Here is a 21969-nt window from a genome sequence, read left to right as displayed (position 1 = left end):
TTAATATTTGTTACAACAAATGCTTTTCTAATCAAAATGTAAATGTGCTGAACCTGTAAATTAATACGGTAAATTACTTGTAAACTACTTGTGTCGGCCCGCTCTTCACAGCCAACACCTCCAATATGGCTGCCAGAAGGTGTGTCATGTCACGTTTAACATTACTGCAGGTATGAAACTTTAACTGGATGACTTAGGGCTCTTCAACATGACAGTTACAGAGAGAGAGACCATGTACAGTAGCTGCATTTAAACTTAACACTGTCTTAACACTGTCATTGGATGTAATAATTGATGAAATAATTATTATGCAACGCTGATGAGATATTGCTATACATGTATACAGCACAGAGGGTATCCTCAGGTTTTGGATTTATAAATGCTCCTCCAGTGGAAGATTAGTACAAGGAGGTGATAAAACGATTACCTTTGGAGAACTTCACTTGACATGACATCATCAAAGGATTCATCACATATGGCAACTGGTCATCGATGCCGTGAAGCCCTGTGGGCTTCCTACCTAAATAACTGACTACGACCAACTGCATTTTTATTTTATTGTAATTGTATATTTGGTAAGAACGTTTTTTTGTATAAGTGTGTGCAGTGTCATTCTTGCTGTGTTATTGGTGTGAGCTTGTTGTCGAGGGCAACTGGAGATCTGTGTGTATTTCTGGCTGGATGGACATAATTGAAAGTGCACTGATTTATTTTGTAATTTCTTCAAATAGATTTTTTATACTACAAAGTGTGATTCATTTAATTTACCAAAATACAGATTTTTTTATTTTATTGCAATATTTAATGACAAATCGCAGCAGCTCAGTGTTCAGTGTTGTGCTTCAAACTTTTAATTGGTTTCTGCTTTCAAGTTGCAGCTGTGTCTCTTCTCATGGACAAGTGTGTTTGTTTGTTTCTTTTGTCTTACTTCTGTTTCTGCAGCTTCCTGAGGGTTTTGTTCCTACTTCTGTCTAATTTGCTTTACGTTTCTATGATAATGTGAATCTAACATGCTCTAACCATACATGTTACTTGTTTCATAATTAATTAACTTGTCTGTGAAAAATCTGCACACTAGAGATTGCGTCTTTAATTCCACATCCTTTAATTAGGGCGTGATTACAAGTCACACAATCATCCGGTGTTGATCCTGTATTAATGCTGTAGAAAACCAGCCTGATTAATCCATCACACAGTTTTCCCCTCAGTGTGGTCTGTAAGGCCAATCAGTGAGAGACAGAGAAAACCAGTAAGCATGGAACATATTTCAACATAGACCTGTTATACACTGAATTAGTCCTTAGAATTAGTCAGCTTCTTATAACTTCAGATCTTGCCCCACAAAAATCACATTTTGACTTTTTTTTTTTCAATATCAAAAGTGATTTAGGTGATTGTTGTCTGTTTCCATGGTTACAGTGCAAACAGAGACCAGTGAAGATACTGCGGCGGGACACTTCACAGTGGAGATTCAACAAAATGTAAAGAAATACATGCAGGACTCGCGTAGCCCGCAGCTAATTGGCTGTCTCCATGGAAACATTACTTCCTTCTTACATTGAGTCCTGTTTGCATCACTCAAAGCATGATGGGAACTGTAGTGCCAAAGTTCAGAAGGTGAATTGGCATTCTCACCAAAGATTTAGTAGCTGTTCTAGAGCTGTAAGTCGCATCCCATGATCTTCCTCTGTAGATGGAGTTTGCACACAGAATTGTAGATGTTCAAATTAAAACATTTTTTATTACTTTAAACCTGCAATAACTGATTTTTTTGGCCACTTGGGGGCAGCGGAAACAAGTTGTGAACACAACATTAACATATCATCACCTTTGAAGTTGATATGGTGAACTTGTTAGCCAACAGTTACTTATTTCCACATCCATGGAACAGCATTAAGGTAAGTCCAATATTCACTCTCTCTTAGCTCTGTTCTGGTCTCCAGCAGCTCCTGAGGGGAATATCTGGCTCTTCAGCTGCTAGATGCTCCACTATGTTCACCAGCTGCTCTCTGACTGTGTCTGTCTGCTGTTTTCTGCTGAGCAGGTAGTGTACAGTGGCTCTGTACAGCTTTTTCTCTGAAAACAACACTATGAGAGCAGTGAGTGAACCAAAACAGTAATGTTGTGGGCCGCACGGGTAAACAATGAGCTGAAAACCCGCTATAAAGCTCTGTGAAGCCGAGGGGAGCTGCAGATTGACTGCTCCTGACCTTGGAAACAGCCAACATGGATGATGTGAAGCTCTTCAAGTGCTCAAAAAAAAATTTAAATATTGGAACACCTACAATGTCATGACAACTGTGAAAACTCATGTTATATGACTGAAAGCTCCAGAACAGCTACTGAGTGCACCCTTTGGTGAGATTGCTTTGGAAACTTGCGATGGTTGGTACAGATTAACACTGGGGATGATGATGCCAAGGCAGCTTTCGGGTTACCACTAATCTGCCACGGTCAGCATGTCAGTTTAATATCGGCACACCAGTCAAGATCACAGGTTATACCTTACATCAGCACATGCATACATACTTCGGAGTCAGGTTATTATTATTCTATTATTCATTTATTCTCTAATGAAAGCCCATGGGGCACCTAGCCCATTATCATAGTCTGACAAAAAGTCAAGGAAGTCCTTCAGCCAGTTATGTTTAGAATAGCGGTCTGGTTTACGGATTTGTGCCACAAGGGGCCAACAGATCCTTTACACCCTGGGGCCCCCTAGTGTGTTAATCCAGATCTGAGTAGCCTAAGTCATCCTGAAAACAACAGTATATTATTTTGCCTAACTAAGAGATGTAGTGACTCTGCCCAAAGCCTGTAAATGAAGGAAGTAAAACCCGAGCAAAAAGGTTTTAAAGGGTTAATTGATTACGTAATAGACTAAGTTTATTAGTGAATCACCTGCAGTCGTGATTCACTATAATACCAGACATTTGCTGGCGTCATCATAACCTCATCCCAGAGTCTCACTTAGGCTGAATTAAACCTGAATCCTCTGGGAGTTTTACATCAAGAGCTTCTACAAAAATGTTTGACCTCAATAGATAAAAATCCAACGAGCCCCTGAGCGTAAACTAAAAATAAAAAAGTCTAGTCTAATTCTGGGATTTAAAAAAACCCTCCTCCTCAGTCAAGACACAGCCACCTCAGAGCAACTTAATATGAAGAACTGAATCAAGCGTTTTCAGCTGAAGGTCTGAAACGCTTCATCTGCTGTTCATCGGAGTTCAGCAGCAGTTCAGCTTCACCTGAAGCTCTGCGAACGGCAGAAACCCTGAACCTGAGTCTTCTGACACTTTGTGAACACTCCTGGATGGAAACAAAATCTTCAGTCACCCAACAGACACTGACCTCCTCCGTCCTCAACTCCCCCAGCTTTTGTGGAAATGTACTCGCACTGGTAACAGCAATAAAAAAAAATGAAGAAATAGAATAATGAACAACTGGAGTGGAAAAGAAGATTATCAATCATCAAGCTGGGCTGTATCTAAAAAGCAGATACATTGATTTAACAAGCTTCCACTGAGCTGAGATTGATTCTGTGAACTTGTGTGGTGTTTCATTTATGGCTCATCAATAGTTTAACCTCTTTGTCCTGTCTTGTTTGTTGATAAGTTATTTATTTATTTGTCTTTTTTGTCAATTTGAACCAACTAGATTTTTGTCTTGAGACCTAAACTGACATCAAAAGAGCGAGGAACAAGAGGAGTCCCAATACAAATTGAAAATGTGTCCAGGTTGTCGAAATAATCTGAAACATAGATGTTCAGGAATTTATCTCATTGGCAGTAATACCTACTTTATATTTTACATTAGTTTCAAAATGTAACAACTAATGAAATCCATATTTTTGCAGAGATGACAAAAGCATGTGCTTTTATTTTGAAAGAAAATGTCTTAAATACTTTTAATATATTAAAGGACATCTTAAACAAATTTTTGGTCTCTCTTGAAATTAATGATTGGGGTGTTAAATGTAGAGTCCAACAAATCCTCACAGTTAACCGACAAAATAGATCTTCTGTCATGCCGTCCAAAATTAGCCAAATGAGCGTTTTCTGATCTGTCACAAGAAAGCTAATGCTCAAGAAAGATTATCTACATGTTTAAAACAAACCATCGTTGACTGCTGGTAGGTGACGGGACAAGAACCATGGTGAGCTGAAGTCACTTTTATCTTTAAAAACTACTAATCCAAAAATTGGCAGAGCAAAACAGGGGGTCATCTTCTAATTAGACTAATGCAGCATCTGACAAACTGCAGTAGACTTGTTCCTTTGCTACGCTCACTGGGAAAGGTCGGAGGGTTCGCCGTCTTTCCTCCTGAACTGACTTTTTCACCCTGGGTTTAGCCTCACAGGTACAGACCTCTCACTGCCTACCATCCTGCATCCTTCACTTTGGCGGACTGTAACCCCACACCCCGATCCTAACACTGCACTTGATTTTAACATTGATAACCTAATGACTTTGGATGGAAAGGTGTGCGGGATGTACACAGCTGCCAACAGTTGCTTTAAATCAACACGTTTCTCAGTAGATTATTGAAGCATGAACAAAGCTTCTCAGTAACAGCAGAGAGACTAAACGTACCTTGATAATATCACAGGTGTGTTACTGTGCCTTAACACCGCAGATTTCACAGTGGTGTTATTCTGCAAAGTCATAATGCTGACACATTCCTCTGAGTTTGCAGTATGAAAACATCAAATGAGGTGATTTTTTTCTCTCTCCACCCCTGATGTGTGCCATTCTTTGGGAACGAAGCACCGCTGCGTTTGGCATTTTAGTTTCCATGGTTACTGAAACACGGCAGGCTGGGAAAAGAACATTTTGCCCATTAGCCCCCCTCCCTCCCCGCCATGCAGTCATTTTGGACCACAGGCCTGCTCACTACACAGGGAGTAAACATGCTAATTAGTGCAGTTATCGCTCAACATTTTGATTTTCTGAAGGAAGCTATAGCGAACAACTACCCTGTTGGTTGTCAAGACTGGATGGATGATCACAATACTCCATTTACCCTTGTTTTATTCATTTGCCACCATTTCTAAATATGAAAGAGCATCATTGCCAGTTTTTCCCCCCAAACGCTGCAGGCTGAAGTCTCAGCTGATGAGCAACTCTGCACACAGATGAAAGCATTCTTCCTCTCAGTGAAAATCTTGTGTAAAGTGTCTATAAAGCAGAAAAAGAGCATGATGAGCTCCGCGCTGTGCTGCAGAGATGCATCAACACCTAAGAAGAGAGGTGATTTACACACATCCTCCACAGCAACGTGATAACAGCTATAGAGTTCAATTTCAGGAGGAAAACTGCAGCAGACTCTTAATCAGGGTATCAAACCTCTACATTGAACTAAATGTGTCTGAAACACCAAAACGGTCAAGCACTAAAGCTGCCATCAAATGTCTGGTCAGACTCATAATCTTGTTGACTTATTCTTTGATCAGGTAGTTTCTGGTTTAAATCACATTTTTGCTTTTTTTTTGGTAGAAAAACATATTTAGATTTGGGTACCACAAAAAGTATCATCTTAATAACTGTAATAAAACTTGGGTATCCTTGTTGTGGCACCATCAAAACAATTGCATACACTGGTAGTGAAAACTTTAAAATTAGGGCAGTGTATTGAATATCAAAATATTTCAAAACAATACTCAGCCCTAATGACGAAAAATGATTTGAAAGTGAGCTTTTACCGTTTTTTTAGATGTTTTTATGGCATTATGGCAGTGTGTGTGTGTGTGTGTGTGTGTGTGTGGGTGTAATGGCATGTGACACAGGGCCCCAGAATCAAACAGGAAACATGGTACACATGTCTTTTTTCAAATGTCATAATACTAAAACATAGTACAAATTTTAGTGAAATATGGTAAATGGACTGATCACTCACACACCGAAGGCACAGCCCTCAGGAGCAATTTGAGGTTCAGTGTCTTGCCCAAGGACAGTTCGACATGTGGGCCGGGGGAAGCCGGGATCGAACAGCCGACCTTCCGATTGGTGGACGCTCTGCCACCAAGCCACAGCCGCCTCAAAGACAAGGTTCTGGTTTTTTTGTTGTCTCCATAAAAGTTGAATTTAATGCTTGCCTGTAGACAAATTTCAAATGTTTCATGTTTAGTGACCTGCTGCGCCCTGACTAAAAGACTGTAGGTCACGCTAGCAATTAATGGGAACTAATTAATTTGAAATATACAAGTTGAACACTATCTCTATTTCCTATGATGCCAAATCACATCATTCTTTCCAGGAGCATTACAGAAAGGTGTGACCCGTAAAGTGTAACCACCTCCGAACAAGAAAGAGAAACTCAGACAAAGCGGTCTTCTGTCTTTGTGTAACTCTGCAGCACGTTGGCTCAGGATGACTGTAAACCCTGACGCTTCACTTGATTCACAGAGAGAGAGAAAAGGAGCGGCTGCTGCTCTCAAGGTCGTTCACCGAGTCCAAATAAACCTGGAGGAGCACAAAGTTCTCAGCACCGCTGTGTTTCAGACTGCAGACTCATTGCAGAGGGAGTCTGGGACTCGTCGTGACAGCGGGAGGCTTTTAAACCTGTCCGAGACTGAGTCACTTTTTTTTATTTAGTGTTGTTATTCCATACATTCTCAGCTGCAGGGTGTATTTCATGGTATAAGTGTACTTGTTGCATCCACAGTACAGCAGGAATAAATCAACCTGCTTTTCATCAGTTTCATTCGGTTTAGAGGTTTAGAGAATACCTAGGCTCTTTAGCATGGCGTCCCGGGACTATCAGCAATAAAATGTTAAATATAGCTGAAAGTCTTATTTCAGAGCTTCAGATACACTGCAGTAGAATTGTCACAGATGGGTGCAACTGATTTAAGTTCCAGTAGCAGAGCTCAGGATGAGCTTGTTGTATCGACTTCCTGTCACCTCGCCTCGACCCCAAACACCATTCTCCAGATTGGACCTGGGCTGATTAATCATTCAGGATCTATAGTGTTCTGGGCTGTCTGACGAATTGATTAGCTTCAGCTGATCCAGTTTGTGTAAACTTCAGGTCTGAGGTGAATGTCTCGGGTCACGGGTCTGACAGTATTTTATACAGATTTGTTAGACCTGATGCGGACCTCAGCGGAAGGGGACCCGCTCCCTCTGCAGATATACACGGCTCATTGTAAGGTAATGAAAACACAATGATTCTTATTTTCAGGTGATTATATACTAATGAAAACATATTTATAAATATTATATTTCATTTCTGCCAATAGCTCCTCCTAAATGTTCCACACTGGACCTTTAAGGTCAGCATTGCCAATCTTCTAGCTTTTCTTGAGACAGTCCTTGTTAGAAAAACAACAGCACTGGTCATTTGTTCGAACATTTAAGACAAGCTATGCTAATGTTTTCCTGCGTTGCTATTAGCGCCAAAAAAACCCTTAGGGTGGAGGTCAGGGTGGATGGAAGTGGAAGTGTCTGGCTAACCTAAAGAAGCTTTAGTAGCCTAAATTCAACCACACCTTTACCTTAAAGGTGGCAGATCAGAAAACGCTCCTACGAATTATTTTTTTTTGTTATTTACATTTTGGAAGACATCTTCCCAATGGGGGCACCGGATCAGAGAATGATCCTGTGTGTCATTTTGAAAGTCAACTGAAAAGGCGAATGACCTGTTAAGTTGCTTACGTATGAGGAAAGTAAATACGACAGCTACCAATTCAAATAACCTGAAAAATATTTCTGACAATATGGTGACTTTTCATTTTACTCTTATGGGGTCAAACGAAGTGATCACGCAGTGATTGGCCAGCTGCGCGGAGGTGAGAAAGTAAGCGGGGTTTAACCTTCCCTCGCTTTTCACTTTTCACACAACGATTTCTGTCACTTTTCATGTGACAAACAAGTGCAACACTCTGAACGCCTTCGCGGAGAGACTGTCTGCCCCGTGTGTCTCACCTTTGAGTGTGGCTGTTCAGAGCAGCTATACACACTTTTGCCTTCAGATGTGAGTCGTACCAACTACTTCTCCATCATGCCCAGGCCTTTAGTCATGCAGTTCTGCAAAGGTTAAGAGCAGATTTCCAGGAGAAAAGGAACTTCTGCCAGAAGAGATTTGAGATGTTACAAACCGGCTGATGTGACTGCAATGTGTTGTTTTTCCACTTCTTTCTATAATCAAATATCATTTCAATGGTCACTACCCAGAACAACTATGGCAGCTTAACAAGTAGAAATAACCATGGCTGCAAAGTAGATCAGAAACTCATTCAGGGAGGTGGGAGATGGCGATTAATAGGTTATACTGTGCAGCTGTAGCAGAAACAGCAGAAACTTTATCTAGCAAGTAGAAGAGGAGAGTAGAGCTGGGGCGATTCATCAACGATTACAGAAATACGTCTGTTTGCATATCGTGCGAGTCGCCCTGAAGTATGGCTGCACCCGGTCAAAGCATGGATTCCCTCGGAGGACATGTTGCAGCATTAAAACCTCGGCCACAATCTCCCCTCGCTCTCCGCCTCCTGTGCGGTCTACTGACAGTCGCACACGCTCTGTTTATGTAGGCCTACTCATCCCGTCGGGGGGCACTGAAGGGAAAAGCAAGGTGAGTTTGTGTAAACACTAAAATTAGGTGGAGAATTAAGTAGAATTTAAATGGTAACATAAGAAATAACCTACTAGAAATAGAGAAATAGGGTCATTTTTGTTGCAGAACAATGCCCTGCAGTGCAGGCTTTGTTTCTGGTTTCATTTGTTTTTAAGAGAAAATGATATTGAATGTATTAATGAGAAATGTTTTTGATATTTATTTGGGGTAAATTAATTGTTATATTAATCGAGTAATAAAAAAAATAATCGTTAGAATAATCGATGAATTAGTCATTAGATTAATCGACATTAATATAAGAAAAAAACTCACTGTTAGGTGCAGCCCCAGAGGAGACACTGCAGACGTTAAAACTACATGTACATACAAATATAAGGTGTAAATATAAGGACATAATGAGATCATTTTTTAAGCAGAGGCTAAATGAAGAGAAGAACTTGCTCTACTCTTTCCTTTGTATTACAGCTCTTGCAGCCGTTTAGGGGGCCACCAGCGAGAAACAAACTTCAATGATTTCACAAAACCTGCAGGAAGAGAATCTGCGAGTGCTCGTCCTACTTATATGCAGATCCAGACACGTGTTGAATTTTAATTCTCAGAGTAAATTAGTTCAAAGTGACGCGGGAGGTGGGTTGGAACAGGATGCTGGTTTGAGAAGTTGTTCTTTAACTGGAGGATCAAAGGTCCGATCCCACCAAACAGCCAACTGACAAAATGTCCTGCAGCGAGATGATAAAAAGCTGCTGGCTCACTTACCCTGAGTCACTCTGGGAAATAAAATAAAAAACACACAGTAAAGAGAGACAGAGAGCGCATATATATAGATATATAGGAGGCGGTGCAGATTATAGAGCCGGTGTGTTTTGGGGTTTGGTTCGGAACAGAAACCTAGAAGAAAGTGTTTTCACCGGGGAGCCTGGATCTTTGCGTCCTCTGTGCTCTGTGTTTTAATGATGAGGTGTTATGGACTCAGTGGTGGGCGAGTACAGAAGGTAGGACACAGACGCCGGACAGGAACGAGCCGAGAGACGGAGGAGGCTAATACAAAACTCCCCCGCAGCCATTCTTACTGACTGCTGCGTTCTTGCTCTGTTTTATTGGGATATTGGGTTCACAGCAAGACGCACAAATAAAACATATGTACAGGATGAAATATGCATCATCCAGGACCATAAAAGTACAAATTAAACACCAGAAACAGCAGCTAAAATAAATGAGCAGGAAGTGGGAGCGTAGGACAGATCGGCCACCTAGTTTAAAATAAGTGGAAGTCTGCTTCATGCAGAGAGAAACAGCTGTGAGGTGAGGCGACTTTGATCACTTAATCAGTTAAATCAGAGTTTTAAAAGACAGCAGCGCCTCCTGAGAGAGACTCAAACTTTCAAAAAGATGCACAAACACACTCTGTTTTGGAGTACATCCATCCTCACAGCGGTGTATCAAATCTGTTCATCTAAAAACATTTTTGCAAAGTTAGTGTGCTTAAACAACTTAAAGGTTTCAATTAACCCATTTAGTCCCTACTTTAGTTTATCCGCCTCTGAAAACCTCTCATTAGCTCCAAATATGGATTTCTTCAAAGGGTCAAAGGTCAACACCTTGAACGCAGTTGTTCACATCAGAATCATCGGCAGTAACTAACACGTGACTAATTTCACCAGCAGTGAATTCTCTCTCCCCTTTTCAGCCAAGTGGGACATACCCAAACATGATCCGCCCAGAATGCACTGGAAAAGTGTCTTTTTCTTGCTGACTGAAGGTGACATCACGGCACTTCAGAAACAGTCCCTTTCCACCGAGTCACAGCAGGTTAAAACACAGCTGCTGCCCGTTAAATTAATTACTAGGAAGTTGGATGCAGGTGTTCCAATTAACAGCTTAGATAATAATAATGCTGAGGAACAACAAAACCTGCTCATCATTTTAACCAGCTGCAGCTGTGTTCACACTGCTACCACACACCTGTGGCTTCATACAGAGGCAGCGTGAACGTGGAAAATGAAAAGAGAAATAACTTTATTTCCAAATGAAAAAATTGTTTCATCTCCGCAGGTTAAACAGTTTGTACAGTGCATTTGTTGTTATACGTGACCTTCACACTTCAGCTTATAGGTCCATACACTGTGGTCATTATTAGTGTTATCAGTAACCTAATCAGTGCCTGAAATCAGTAATTCTAACACTTCATAATTTAAGCTGCATAAAATTATAGTTAGTAATTTAGTTATTTTTTATTTCCATGTCATGCAAAACATTTGGTCCAACCCACATGTGGTTGTTTTTTACGAGATTACAATACTATAAAACCAATAGAAAAACTAATTATAACATTATATACAGCCTACATCTACAACGTGTTTATGAGCAAAACTTCAAATCATTTATGCACCAAATATCAGAAGAAAGAAAAGAAATGCTAAAGCTGAAGTTTATCCTGATAAAGGCTACTTTCCCACTCACTAACAGTAAGCAACAGTAACAGTACTGACTGACAGTAAGACAAAACCTTTCCTGTGTTTATAAATCCAAATGTGGGATTTCCTACTTTTGTCTAGGAAAAATAAAATCAGGATAGTGAACTTAATTGACAGTTACAACTCCAATCAGGTGCCAGGTCAGAGAAGATAAAAATACCAAATAAGAAGAGAAATCCAATAAACAACAGATAGATACATCAATGTCAGTATGGCTGCAACTACCAATCATTTTCATCATGGATTAATATGTTGATTATTTTTCTATGTTTAGTCTGTAAAATATCATGATGAAATACAGAACAAACGTCCCAAACCCAAAGATATTCAGTTTACAGTGAAATAAAACAGAGAAAACAGCAAATCCTTACATCGGAGAATCAGGAACCAGAAAATGACAAAATCATCCCAACTGCCTAATCAAATAATCACACTTTCCTTCATAAGGACGGTCATTTTTACACAAAACAACAGCATCAACACACAAACTGCGTAACCTCCAGTGTATAAAGCAGCAGTACAGAGACAAACAGCTTCATATGTCCCGGAGTTTCCTCTGGCTTCAGACAAAGTCACAGCAGAATACATCAACACATCGAATCCCGTCCTGTAGCGATCAGCTACAGTTTCTGCCACCGTCAGAAGACCTGGGTGGCTGGAAAAAATGACTCATTTCTCCTCACTCACAGTCTTAAGCTTAGCTGTATGTGGTTATTGTTATATTATACTATACTCAATACCATCATCATCACATATGTATCATTCAGTGTTAGAAATGCTTCCCTTTTCCCTGATTTCTGAGTTAAAAGTGCTTCCGGTGGCTGTGTCTGAGTGTTTGTTTTTTTCATTATTTTACTGGCAGGTTTCTTCACTTTCTTTTTGAATTGTATTAATAAAAGTGACCTATTTAAAGAAAATATTTCAGGCCACTATCAGATAAAATTATTCATTATCTGGGACACTTTTTGTAGTGTGAAGCCCTTGGGGAAGAGACAGCGTGACGCCGTTAGCAGCTTAACACTTGTTCTCTTTCTCACATCAAGACGATCGCTCAGCGTTTCCTCAGCTATCAATACGGTGTGCTAATCTGTTCCACTATCACCAGAGCTGCTCGCCATCCAACTGACAGAACAGGAAAATGGAGACGCTGAGACTGAGAAAGTGTGTATGTGTGACTGAGAGAGAGAGAGAGAGATACAGAATGTTTAAAATACCACGGTGAAACATAATAAGGAGAAAGACAGTGTCTGCAGTGAAATGGAGATCAGGTGGATACAACTGGCTGCACAATTCATCAGTCATTTCTATAAATCAGTTTGAAGCGTAAACTGAATTGGTTGAGCAGCATTCCTATCAGGGTGAACAGTGCATGAAACCAGATTCCTTGTTTGTTGTGACCAATGACCCAGACATACAAGTGTGTTACATGTAGAAGGCCCAAGCAGACCCAGGGCAATGTTCATAAAATTGGTATTTGCATCTCAAATAATTAATTAAGGCAAAATCCCCGTTGAAAATTTTAAATAATCATAATTTGACAAAAAACAAGAGCATTCCTTTCCAAGCAAAGATCACTTTTCATGTCCACATATAAGCTGAGGTCTAAGTTCCTTTAAAGTACCTTCACCGCCTGCTGATCGTGTTGATAAGTAGCCAAACTACAATAACTAACTTCCTGTTGTTTCTGGACCACCAGCATGCACCTGTCCCTTTTTTCTCACACAGTGTCTTTGCTTCCCCCTGCGCTGCTTGGATCTGACAGTGATGCGACACAGAACAGGTGCTCCTGATGCATGGGCAGGCAATCAATGTCCACAAACAAGGGGAATGAATTTCCCCAAAAGTCGAGGCACACTGCTTCATTAAGGTACAACAGCCTTTATTATAGCCGCGACATGATTAAAAAGTTAGAGTTTCCCCTTGGGGATCAATAAAGTATTTCTGATCTGAAAATAGGGGAAATAGAGAGACACTGAGTCATGCAGGAAGTTGTCTGTCAGTGATCAAGATAAATATGCATTGACGTACAGTTTGTCATTACGGAAGCAGAGCAGATCATATAGTTGAATCATGGTGTAGGTGGACACCTGCGTGGGTTTGAGACGCTGCTGAAGTGTGGACCTCAGGAGACTCTCTGAAATCACAGTCTGGTTTGAGCCGGACAGAAATAGCAGCTGCAAGGAATTCTGGGACGTTTGTTTTAGCCTGCACAAGAGGCTGAAAGTGTGACGTTTAAAGTGTTGGACAGATCAAGGATCGGTACAGCTGTCAGTTACAGCTGACCTCAAATAACTTTCAAATACTTTGCTGAACCTGTGTAAAGCAAACCCAATCTGTTTTGCATGGAAAACAAATTTAAATTCAACGGTGGGTCAACAACATGCAGCTTACACTGAAAATGCACCACGGTTGTAGAACTCTATGGGACGTAAAACAACTGAAATACAGCCAAAGACCAAATTTAGCAACCACAACCACAAAATTGTGGTGTAAGAAGTACCAGATAAAAGTAAAGGTCTCAAGTAAAAGACCTGCATTCAAAATCCTACTTCAGTAAAAGTCTAGAAGTACTAAAAAGTACTCGTTCTGCAGTAAAATGTCGATATCTGATTCTATAGAACATTTTTAGATTGTTCATACTGATGCATCAATGTTAGAGCAGCATTTTAATGTTGTAGCTGCTCGAAGTGGAGCTAGTTTTAACTTTATATACGGTTAGCTAGTTTAGTCCAGTGGTTCCCAACCTAGGGGCCGGGCCCCTCCAAAGAGTCACCAGATAAATCTGAGTTGTGAGATGATTAACGGGAGACAAAAGAAGAAGAAACAAAGACATCTGAAACATGACAAGTGGAGTAAAAAGTACAAGATATCCCTCTGAAAAGTAGTGCAGAACAAGTATAAAGCCACATAAAATGGAAATACTCAAAATGTTACTTAAGTACAGTTGTTGAGTCTAATTAGTTGAATCTGTTGCTTTCCACCACTGCAAATGACATTACAGGGGTATATTTCAGGCTAAAAGACGAACTTCAATTGATATTTTCCTTGCTTTTTTATATCGACAAACATCATTACATTACGGGCATTTTTTGTTGGGAGGAGCCATCATACTTTTGTAAGTTTGTAATCGACTCAGAAAGTGGAAACTGGTTAGCCTAGCTTGTTAGCCTAGCTTGTTAGCAACGTTACTTTACATTCATGTTGTTTCTCAACCTGCTCAGTCATCAGCAGCTCCTGCACACTAGTACCGTGTTCATCCTTCATTATAGAGAGCTAGCTAGCTTGCCAGCAGTTAGCTTACTACAAGTTAGGTTACGTGAAAGGCCAGCACTGTAATGACGGTTTTTAATTGTTCAAAGGTGTGAATTTGGGTGTCAAAGTAGTTTGATTCCAGCCCAAAAAACATTAAATTCACCTATTAAATTAGAGTTTAATTCACTCCCACTAAAGAGCACCAATATAGGGGGCCCTGTCACTGAAATTACTTATTTTTGTTAACTGCAATTTTGACAAAATAACCTACCTCCTACCTCCTCAAAACAGTTAGTTTTGAGGAGGTAGGATTTATTTGCATGCTGCCTGAAAGCAAGTGCCACCTGTGAGGGTCAGTGCTGGGTGACATAACACCACAAAAGCTTCTGTCAGACTGCTAAAAGGTCATAAGTGCACTTATCCTTCAAGCGTATCTACAGCAACAGACAGCTACCTGCTTCAGTGGCAGGTCAACAGTTCTCAGAAGTGTCTTTTGGATTTTTCACATTCCTGCTTTACTTTCAGTTTCTACTTTTCTTTTTTAATCAACATTTCTGGTCCACCTTTCCATGTAAACATCCTCTCATCATTTTATTCCTCTCTTATATTGACATCATCCTCTCGCTTTGTATCCAACCTCAGTTTTCTCTTCCATCCCCTCTGGCCTTTATTCTACAACTCTTGACTCTTTTTCCCAGCATGCCTGCCATTTAGTTCTCTTTCTATTGGCTTGGACTCCACAAGTCCTCTCCAACAGTCCTGTCCTCCTGGAAACCTTGGCCCGTTTTCTCCAGAGTCCAAATCTGCTTACAGTACCTGGACTCTTTGTAACCCAGGCCTCCATCAAGCCAGTTTATTGCATTTTTCCACTGAGCTGCAGTTCATCTGCTTCCTTCAAACATCGATTTACTTTGTCCTGAATTTGTCTCTGTATCAATCACTGTAAAAACATTATAACTATATCTACAGAGAGGACTAAGAAACTTTTCTTTTTGAACCAACAGTTTAAAAAATGCCTGACTTGTCAGAATTCAGACGATGATATCTGACCTCTATGCTGTCGTCAAACGGCCATCAAAATTCAGCCAAGAGACATTTTTAAACTAAAACTCTTTCTTCTGAGTCGAGATTAGCATGACAAAGCTTTCTACACTTTCTGTGCTGCTCTGCTCTCAGTGATGTAATTAACCAAGGTCATTCTCTACCGACTAATTACTCAACTTGGCTCAAACCGCAGTGCAGAGAGGAACTGGAAGGCTTTCCGGGGCAAAGAGTGACTTGAACTTCTGCCACCGACCTCTGGAGGTCATCAAGGGACAGTTTTAGCTCCGGAAAGTTCAAGAGTTTCTTTAAAAGGGTACACAAGGCAAATCTGCAAATTGGCAGTCAGAGATCGCTTCAAAAGATACCGAAATGAGGTCATTTTAAAGGAAAGGAGGTACCTTTAAAGAAATACAAAAGGATCTGTGCTTGTGGGCCACCTGCTGCCCCCGTGTTCCTGCTCGACAGCTGCTACTACAGTTGTTGTTATTGGCTCTGTTACTAATACTGACATTATTATTCCTATAGCTGTCATTCCTGTTATTATTAATTTATTAATATTAATGTCACCACTACCATTATATTATTACTAGTGTAAAAATTCTAGGTGGTATTTGCATTGTGCTTCCCACCCCCAAAGAGTGCGGTCTAAACCTGCTCTATAGGAAAAGTGCAATGAGATAACTTCTGTTATGAATCGGCGCTATATAAATAAAATTTAATTGAATTAAATGTATAAAACTTCTGAAAGCCTACCAGGTCGCCCGCTTGAGCTAGTTCTACGCTGCTTAGATCGTGCATAAAAATATAAAAGTTTAAACTTTTGTCAATATGGACATGCTACACATGGTTAGATCTCCATTATTCAATTGTTCAGATCATTTTACTGAAACCATAAGCACCAAAGTATAATTCATTCAGAATTACCGGCATGGTAAACAAAAGAGACGAAAAAGTGGTGACTCCCTACCTTTGAAGCGGTCCAAATTTGTGTCCATTCCTCGATTATTTACCGTATTTCCCATCTTTGCTGTGCAAGAGAGTTTTGTGTGAAAGGAATTAAAGGCCTGTCCCATATAGATGCCTGTCCCAAATACAGGCAGGTTGAGTTCAGTGATTAAACCAAATAAAAGCCCCGGCTTAATTGAAGTTTTACGGTATGTCGGTACAGTAGGTCGGGGGCGACACCACCACAGCACTGCCCCACCCAATAACTGAAATACTATAAAATGCCTTGTCATCCATCCATTTTCTATTCCCGAATCCTTTGCAGGGTCATGTGGGGGACGGAGCCTATCCCAGCTGACATTGGGTGAACACCATGTCACGACTTTTCATTAAACTTTTGGTAATTTGTGTAAGGACTTCAAAATCACATTTATTAAAAATGTTCTGCACCTGCTGCAGGTTTTGGCTGCTTATTTCTTCATGAGGATTTCATAAAAATATGATAACCTGTTACTGAGTGCTCACTTAATATGAAAATTCTCATTTTCACATGAGCGTGCAGGAACACAAATGATTGTTTTCAGAGATGACATTCCCAGAAGCTGCTCCTCTGTGACTCTCCAACTCCTCCAGCTGAGAACCTGCTGCTGCTGCTGCATAAATACCATATTTTGGTTAGTGAGCGTTTTTAGATGAGATTGCCTAGCAACTGAGACTCTTTGTTGTACGTGGCTGTGTCATCATGCTGTAGCAAATGCACACACACAACGGACACACACACTTCCTAATCTGAACAAGCACGCCCACCAACATGCTAAATATAGACGGCAATTGATGGAGTCAGCATATTCAGCAGAGGGTTACAGCTCTGTGTTTTATGTATGAACACCTCCCCGTCCCTCCGGTTCCACTGTTTGCAGCAGCAACACAATGTAAACATCCTCCGACAGCTTTAATCGCGCTGCAGAATTTACAAATTCAAGCACGAAGACTGAGCGTCACAAACCAAACCGCCGAGAGTGGAAGACTATAAGTGAGAACGAAACAGACCCCCCGCCTGCCCATCCAGTGGGGTTACCGTGGCAACAAAGTCACATGGTTACCCTTGGTAACCGGTGCAACTGGTCCAGATGCCAGTGGGGAGCTTGAAGGGGGAGAAGGCGGGCTGTTTAAGGAGTTGAATGAGGACAAAGGAAGTGTTTTCTATCTGTTGTTCACAGGTAGACGCTTCAGCTCAGAGGGAAGAGAACAGGCTGGAAAAGATAACAAGGCTCCTCTGGTGAAAAGAAATCCAGAGTAGTCAAATGTTTTTTTTTCTGCCAATTATTATGAATTAAAATCTGGTCAGTTTGTTTGAAATTAAACAGAATTTAGCCTCAAACAAAACTAGCTTCTAATTGTTACTAATAGGTAAAATATTTATTGAACAAACTCAGAATAACTTTTGTTCTTTTCTTTTCTGTGACTTTTCATTATAAAAACATTATATTAAACTATTATATTTGAAAGTGATGAGGTTTAAATGGTTTTTGGAATTCTGCTGTGTTGAGAAAATGCTTTTATCATCTTAAGAGAATTTTTTATGAAATAAATATGGTAGAAATTAGTAGTAACTCAAGATTTTTCCCCCCACCTTGTTGCTAGTAATTTCTGTTGAGGTTTGATTTAATTTCATTTTCTCATTTTGGGGCAACTTTCTGATCTACAATTTGCAGCATTAGCACTTGAATCCAAGAATCCAAATAATAATAATAATAAGCTCAAATTCAAGTTAAGGTCATTTTCTGGTTGTTTATATTCATTTTCACGTCCTTACAGGACCGTAAACTGTTCAACCAGTGGAACTAGCTTTGAATGAGGGTGTCGGACATGAGATGAACTGTTGTACATATGAGTAAGGAGAATATTACTAATAAACTAAAGTTGCACATGATGCAGAAAACTAAAAACAGAAAACAGAATGTGTTTATCTGCCCCTCCATTGATGCAATATTAGCATTTATTAGCAGTGTTGGAAAAGTTACTAAATGTAAACAATTACATTACTTTAATAATAATTCAACCCCCAAAATGTCAAAGTAATAGAGTGTTAATGGGTTTAATAAGTGTTATTTTTTAATTACTTATACTATTTGTTACTAAAGTAAAAGTAATCACATTATTAATTCATTAACGTGTTACTAAGTAAAGCATTACTGCCCAACACCGTTTATAAGTCACTGGCATTAATGAGACCTTTGCTGTTAAATACCAGTTTAGTCTGTTTTGATCCAGTCTCCTCTCAGCCAACATGTGCATTTGCTTAATATCTCTCCTCCTCAACATTAATGAAGCTGCAGCCTGTGTCTCAGCATGATTAATGTTCTGTCTCGGCTCAGTTTCTCCTCTATATTCTTCTTATCCATTGAATTAGGACATTTACAGTTTTCTGCTGCATCTAGTATATATATATATCTTTTATAAGTGCTCCTTTCTTCCTTGTTTTGTTGCCTCTTGTCTCCACTGATTATCCAATCTGGTTTTCAGCCCTGTAAAGTCTGTCTGTGCAACTGGGTTTTAACAATAGTAAGGCTGAAACTGAATATTGTTGTAGCACTGGAAGGTAGTCTGGATAACAGCCTGCACCAAATATCTGATTCTACTGCCCTTTGTGTTACTATATGAGCTGTGTATTGGGAAGGTGTGTCTATGAGTCAGCTAGAACACACATATTTTATAGAATATATGCTTGTTTCATTGATGCAAAATAATATACACATTTCTTGTCTAAATGTACTAAAATCCTTTGAAATGTGAAAGAGTAAAAATGCTGTAAGACATTTAAAGTCTGAAATTCCAGTTCCACCAAAAGGAGGAGGAGACAGATATAATGAGAGACGAGAGGAAGAAGAAAGACTGTCCTGGAAGTGCAACAGGTGATTTTATGCCAATTAGTTCCTGCAAAGGTGCCTCTCCCAATTTACACTTCAAAGTCTTCATCATGATAAGGTCACGCAAAGCTAGACAGGACTAAAAGTCTACAGTCAAGCTAGCAGCTCTGTGAGGCTGTACTTATGCACAGCAGTGCTTTGAGCTAAATGCTAACATCAGCATGCTAACAGCTAAGGCTGATGGGAATGCCATTAGTTTTTCAGGTATTTAGTCATAAACCAAAGTACTGAACACACTGAATTTTTGGCCCGATGATGGAGCTAGTTGAATAGTCAGAGATTACCAAAGTTACTTCATTTAGAAGTGGGAAATTAATTTCAGTTAGAATTTTGTGACAATCCATCAAAACGTTGAGATGTTTAAGTTTGTGATGGACAACTGACCGACTGCAAGCGTAGCTACAAAGAAACTTTATATACATACATTTAAGATTATAAAGTTGTTAATACATTACATCTAATGCATCTAGTAAGGAAAAATCCAACATATTAGGAAATATCTGCTTTCTTAATGAGGGTTAGATAGAGACGACCAACGTCAGTTTCATCTCTATGGTTCCAGTACAAAATCTAGATGTGTTGGATGTGTGGAATCTAGCACTTTCCCCTGCTTTCAGTGCCAAGCTGTCTGATTCACAGTGAGAAAAAGAAACAAGGCATTGATGCTGAACTTACTCATTAGAACCATATTAAATGACAAAGATCTGCTGAGCGCAGCATCTCAAACATTTTGTCCAGCTTTGCATACTTCATAAATCTGAACAAAGCCTAAAGCAAAAAAGCAAAAACAAAGTGATTCTTTATGAATTTGTGACTTGCTTACATGCTAAATATGTAAACAGGGGAAATTTGGAGGTGTTAGAAGGTGTATTTGTTCTCCTCTTTTGATGGAGCTAGGCTCCCCTTGCTTCCAGTCTTTGGGCTAAGCTAGGCTAAACACATCCTGGCCATGAAACTGATACTGACTCCATCTTCTCTTCTGACTCTAGGAAATATGCTTGTTGTCTGTCTTCCCCAAACTGTCAGAATATTATTTTGATACTTTGTAATGTTCCTAATGTATGCAGCCATGTTGATGTAAGATTACATAAAGGCCTATATAAATCTCTGACACACTGGCAGTTGAGAAATCTTTCCCAATGAGGTTGTTATATTGTATTTTTGTGGATCTCTGGTCTGCAGCATAAAAACAGTCCAGCAGGGTGTGGTCACAGGGATGGCCTTGTATTGTCTTTACAATCACAGCTGAGGAAGAGGGCGAAGAAGATGGAGAAAGAGAAGTAAATTGCAGAAGAAAGAATTATGCGAAGAGTTTACCTCCGATAGCTCCTGACAGAAAATGATAATTAGACAAAGAGAAGACATAAGTGGTTGCAGTGTGGGGGTTTGGGGAGATGAGGGAAAAGCCGCCAGAGAAATGAGAAGAAAAACAAGCAGACGGGGGCGAGAGGCAGAAATGAAAGACTGGATAGAGAAAAGGAAAGAACAGAAGCAGAAACAACTGACAGCTGGTGGCAGAAACTGAGCGAGCGGTGACAGAGGCTGATAAAAGAGCAGAGAGACGACCAGAAGACTGAGAAGACTGACAATCCTCAAATACTTTTTTTATCTTAACTAGAGACAACCATGGCTTTATCTGAAACAGACACACTTCATTTGTAATGTATCCTGTTTTATTTATATATTATATTTTATTACATAATTTAGCCTCCCAGTTTTCTGATCTGCTCCTGTGTTTGCTTTACTCAACACTTCCTTCACACTGTCTCAGTTAATTCAGTATAATATACAACAAACAGAGTCGTGTCAAACTCCCCACTCTGCTGCTCTCACTTTCTCTTTTTAACGGCAAAACTGTTTTCACTAATTATTTCCAGTTGCTTCTAATTTGCCGTTTTAAAAAAAAATTCGGTGTTAAAATACAGTTAATGAAACTCATCACTTCCTGCACAAATGTTTCACAATAAATGCTTTGCAGCAGCTCAACCGTGCGTAGACAAGCATCTGTAGTGCCAGCAGCATTGTTCACATACTTACCTGCGTACTGTGTGTGCACCTGGAGGATTAAACAGTATAGCCACTAGGGGGCAGAATCCCTGGATGACGTCAGATTACCATCCTTGAGAAGGTAAAAATGACTAAACATGACGACACTCAAAGAGGTTACTATATTGTTTTTTAGTACTATCAGATAACTAAATGGCAGGATGAGAACACAGAAAAGGGAAATCACGTCTTCATTCAAAATAAATTATTAAAAAATATAAAAGATTGTGTGGCAGCTCCACAGATAGACAGCTTTGCACCAAATTTAAATCTTACACCCGGAGCACATACTGGATGTACATGCCACATTTTGTGACATTTGAACAATGTTATCCTGGGAGAATAAAAAAGCAGCAGTGACAACAAGCTGTATTATTGGCTCTATCTGTGCAGCGTCTGCTGCTGACCTTCATAATTCATAGGTTTAAACCTGCAATTACGGATTTTTTTGGGCACTTGGGGGCAGCGGAAAAAAGTGATTATCAACATCATCGTTTGGAGTCATGTTTGTGTCCACCTGATGAATATAAATCATATATTCTCTCTCTTTTAGCTCTGTTTTTGGTCTCCAGCAGCTCCTGAGGGGAATATCTGGCTCTTCAGCTGCTAGATGCTCCGCTATGTTCACCAGCTGCTCTCCAACTGTGTCTGTCTGCTGTCTGCTGCTGAGCAGGTAGTGTACAGTGGCTCTTTACAGCCTTTT

The 21969-nt window shown here is 39.9% G+C and overlaps 1 protein-coding gene across 4 annotated transcripts in view; it reads right to left on the bottom strand.

Moving 5' to 3' along the window:
* The window catches only part of kcnq3 (potassium voltage-gated channel, KQT-like subfamily, member 3), a 132808-nt gene that overhangs the window by 65601 nt on the left and 45238 nt on the right, over window positions 1-21969 (bottom strand). The window contains exon 1 of one of the 4 annotated variants that reach the window (XM_044219808.1): window positions 10278-10306. The exons of the other annotated variants lie outside the window; for them this stretch is intronic. Within the exon in view, the coding sequence (XP_044075743.1) occupies window positions 10278-10285 (8 nt within the window). The 5' untranslated portion in view covers window positions 10286-10306. Of the gene's footprint in view, window positions 1-10277; window positions 10307-21969 lie in introns of those variants that run through there. 4 annotated transcript variants of the gene reach the window in all.

The sequence above is a fragment of the Siniperca chuatsi genome, linkage group LG13, assembly GCF_020085105.1.
Source record: "Siniperca chuatsi isolate FFG_IHB_CAS linkage group LG13, ASM2008510v1, whole genome shotgun sequence".
Taxonomy (NCBI): domain Eukaryota; kingdom Metazoa; phylum Chordata; class Actinopteri; order Centrarchiformes; family Sinipercidae; genus Siniperca; species Siniperca chuatsi.
Note: the sequence above shows the minus strand (reverse complement) of the source record. Positions and strands in the feature narration are given on the sequence as shown.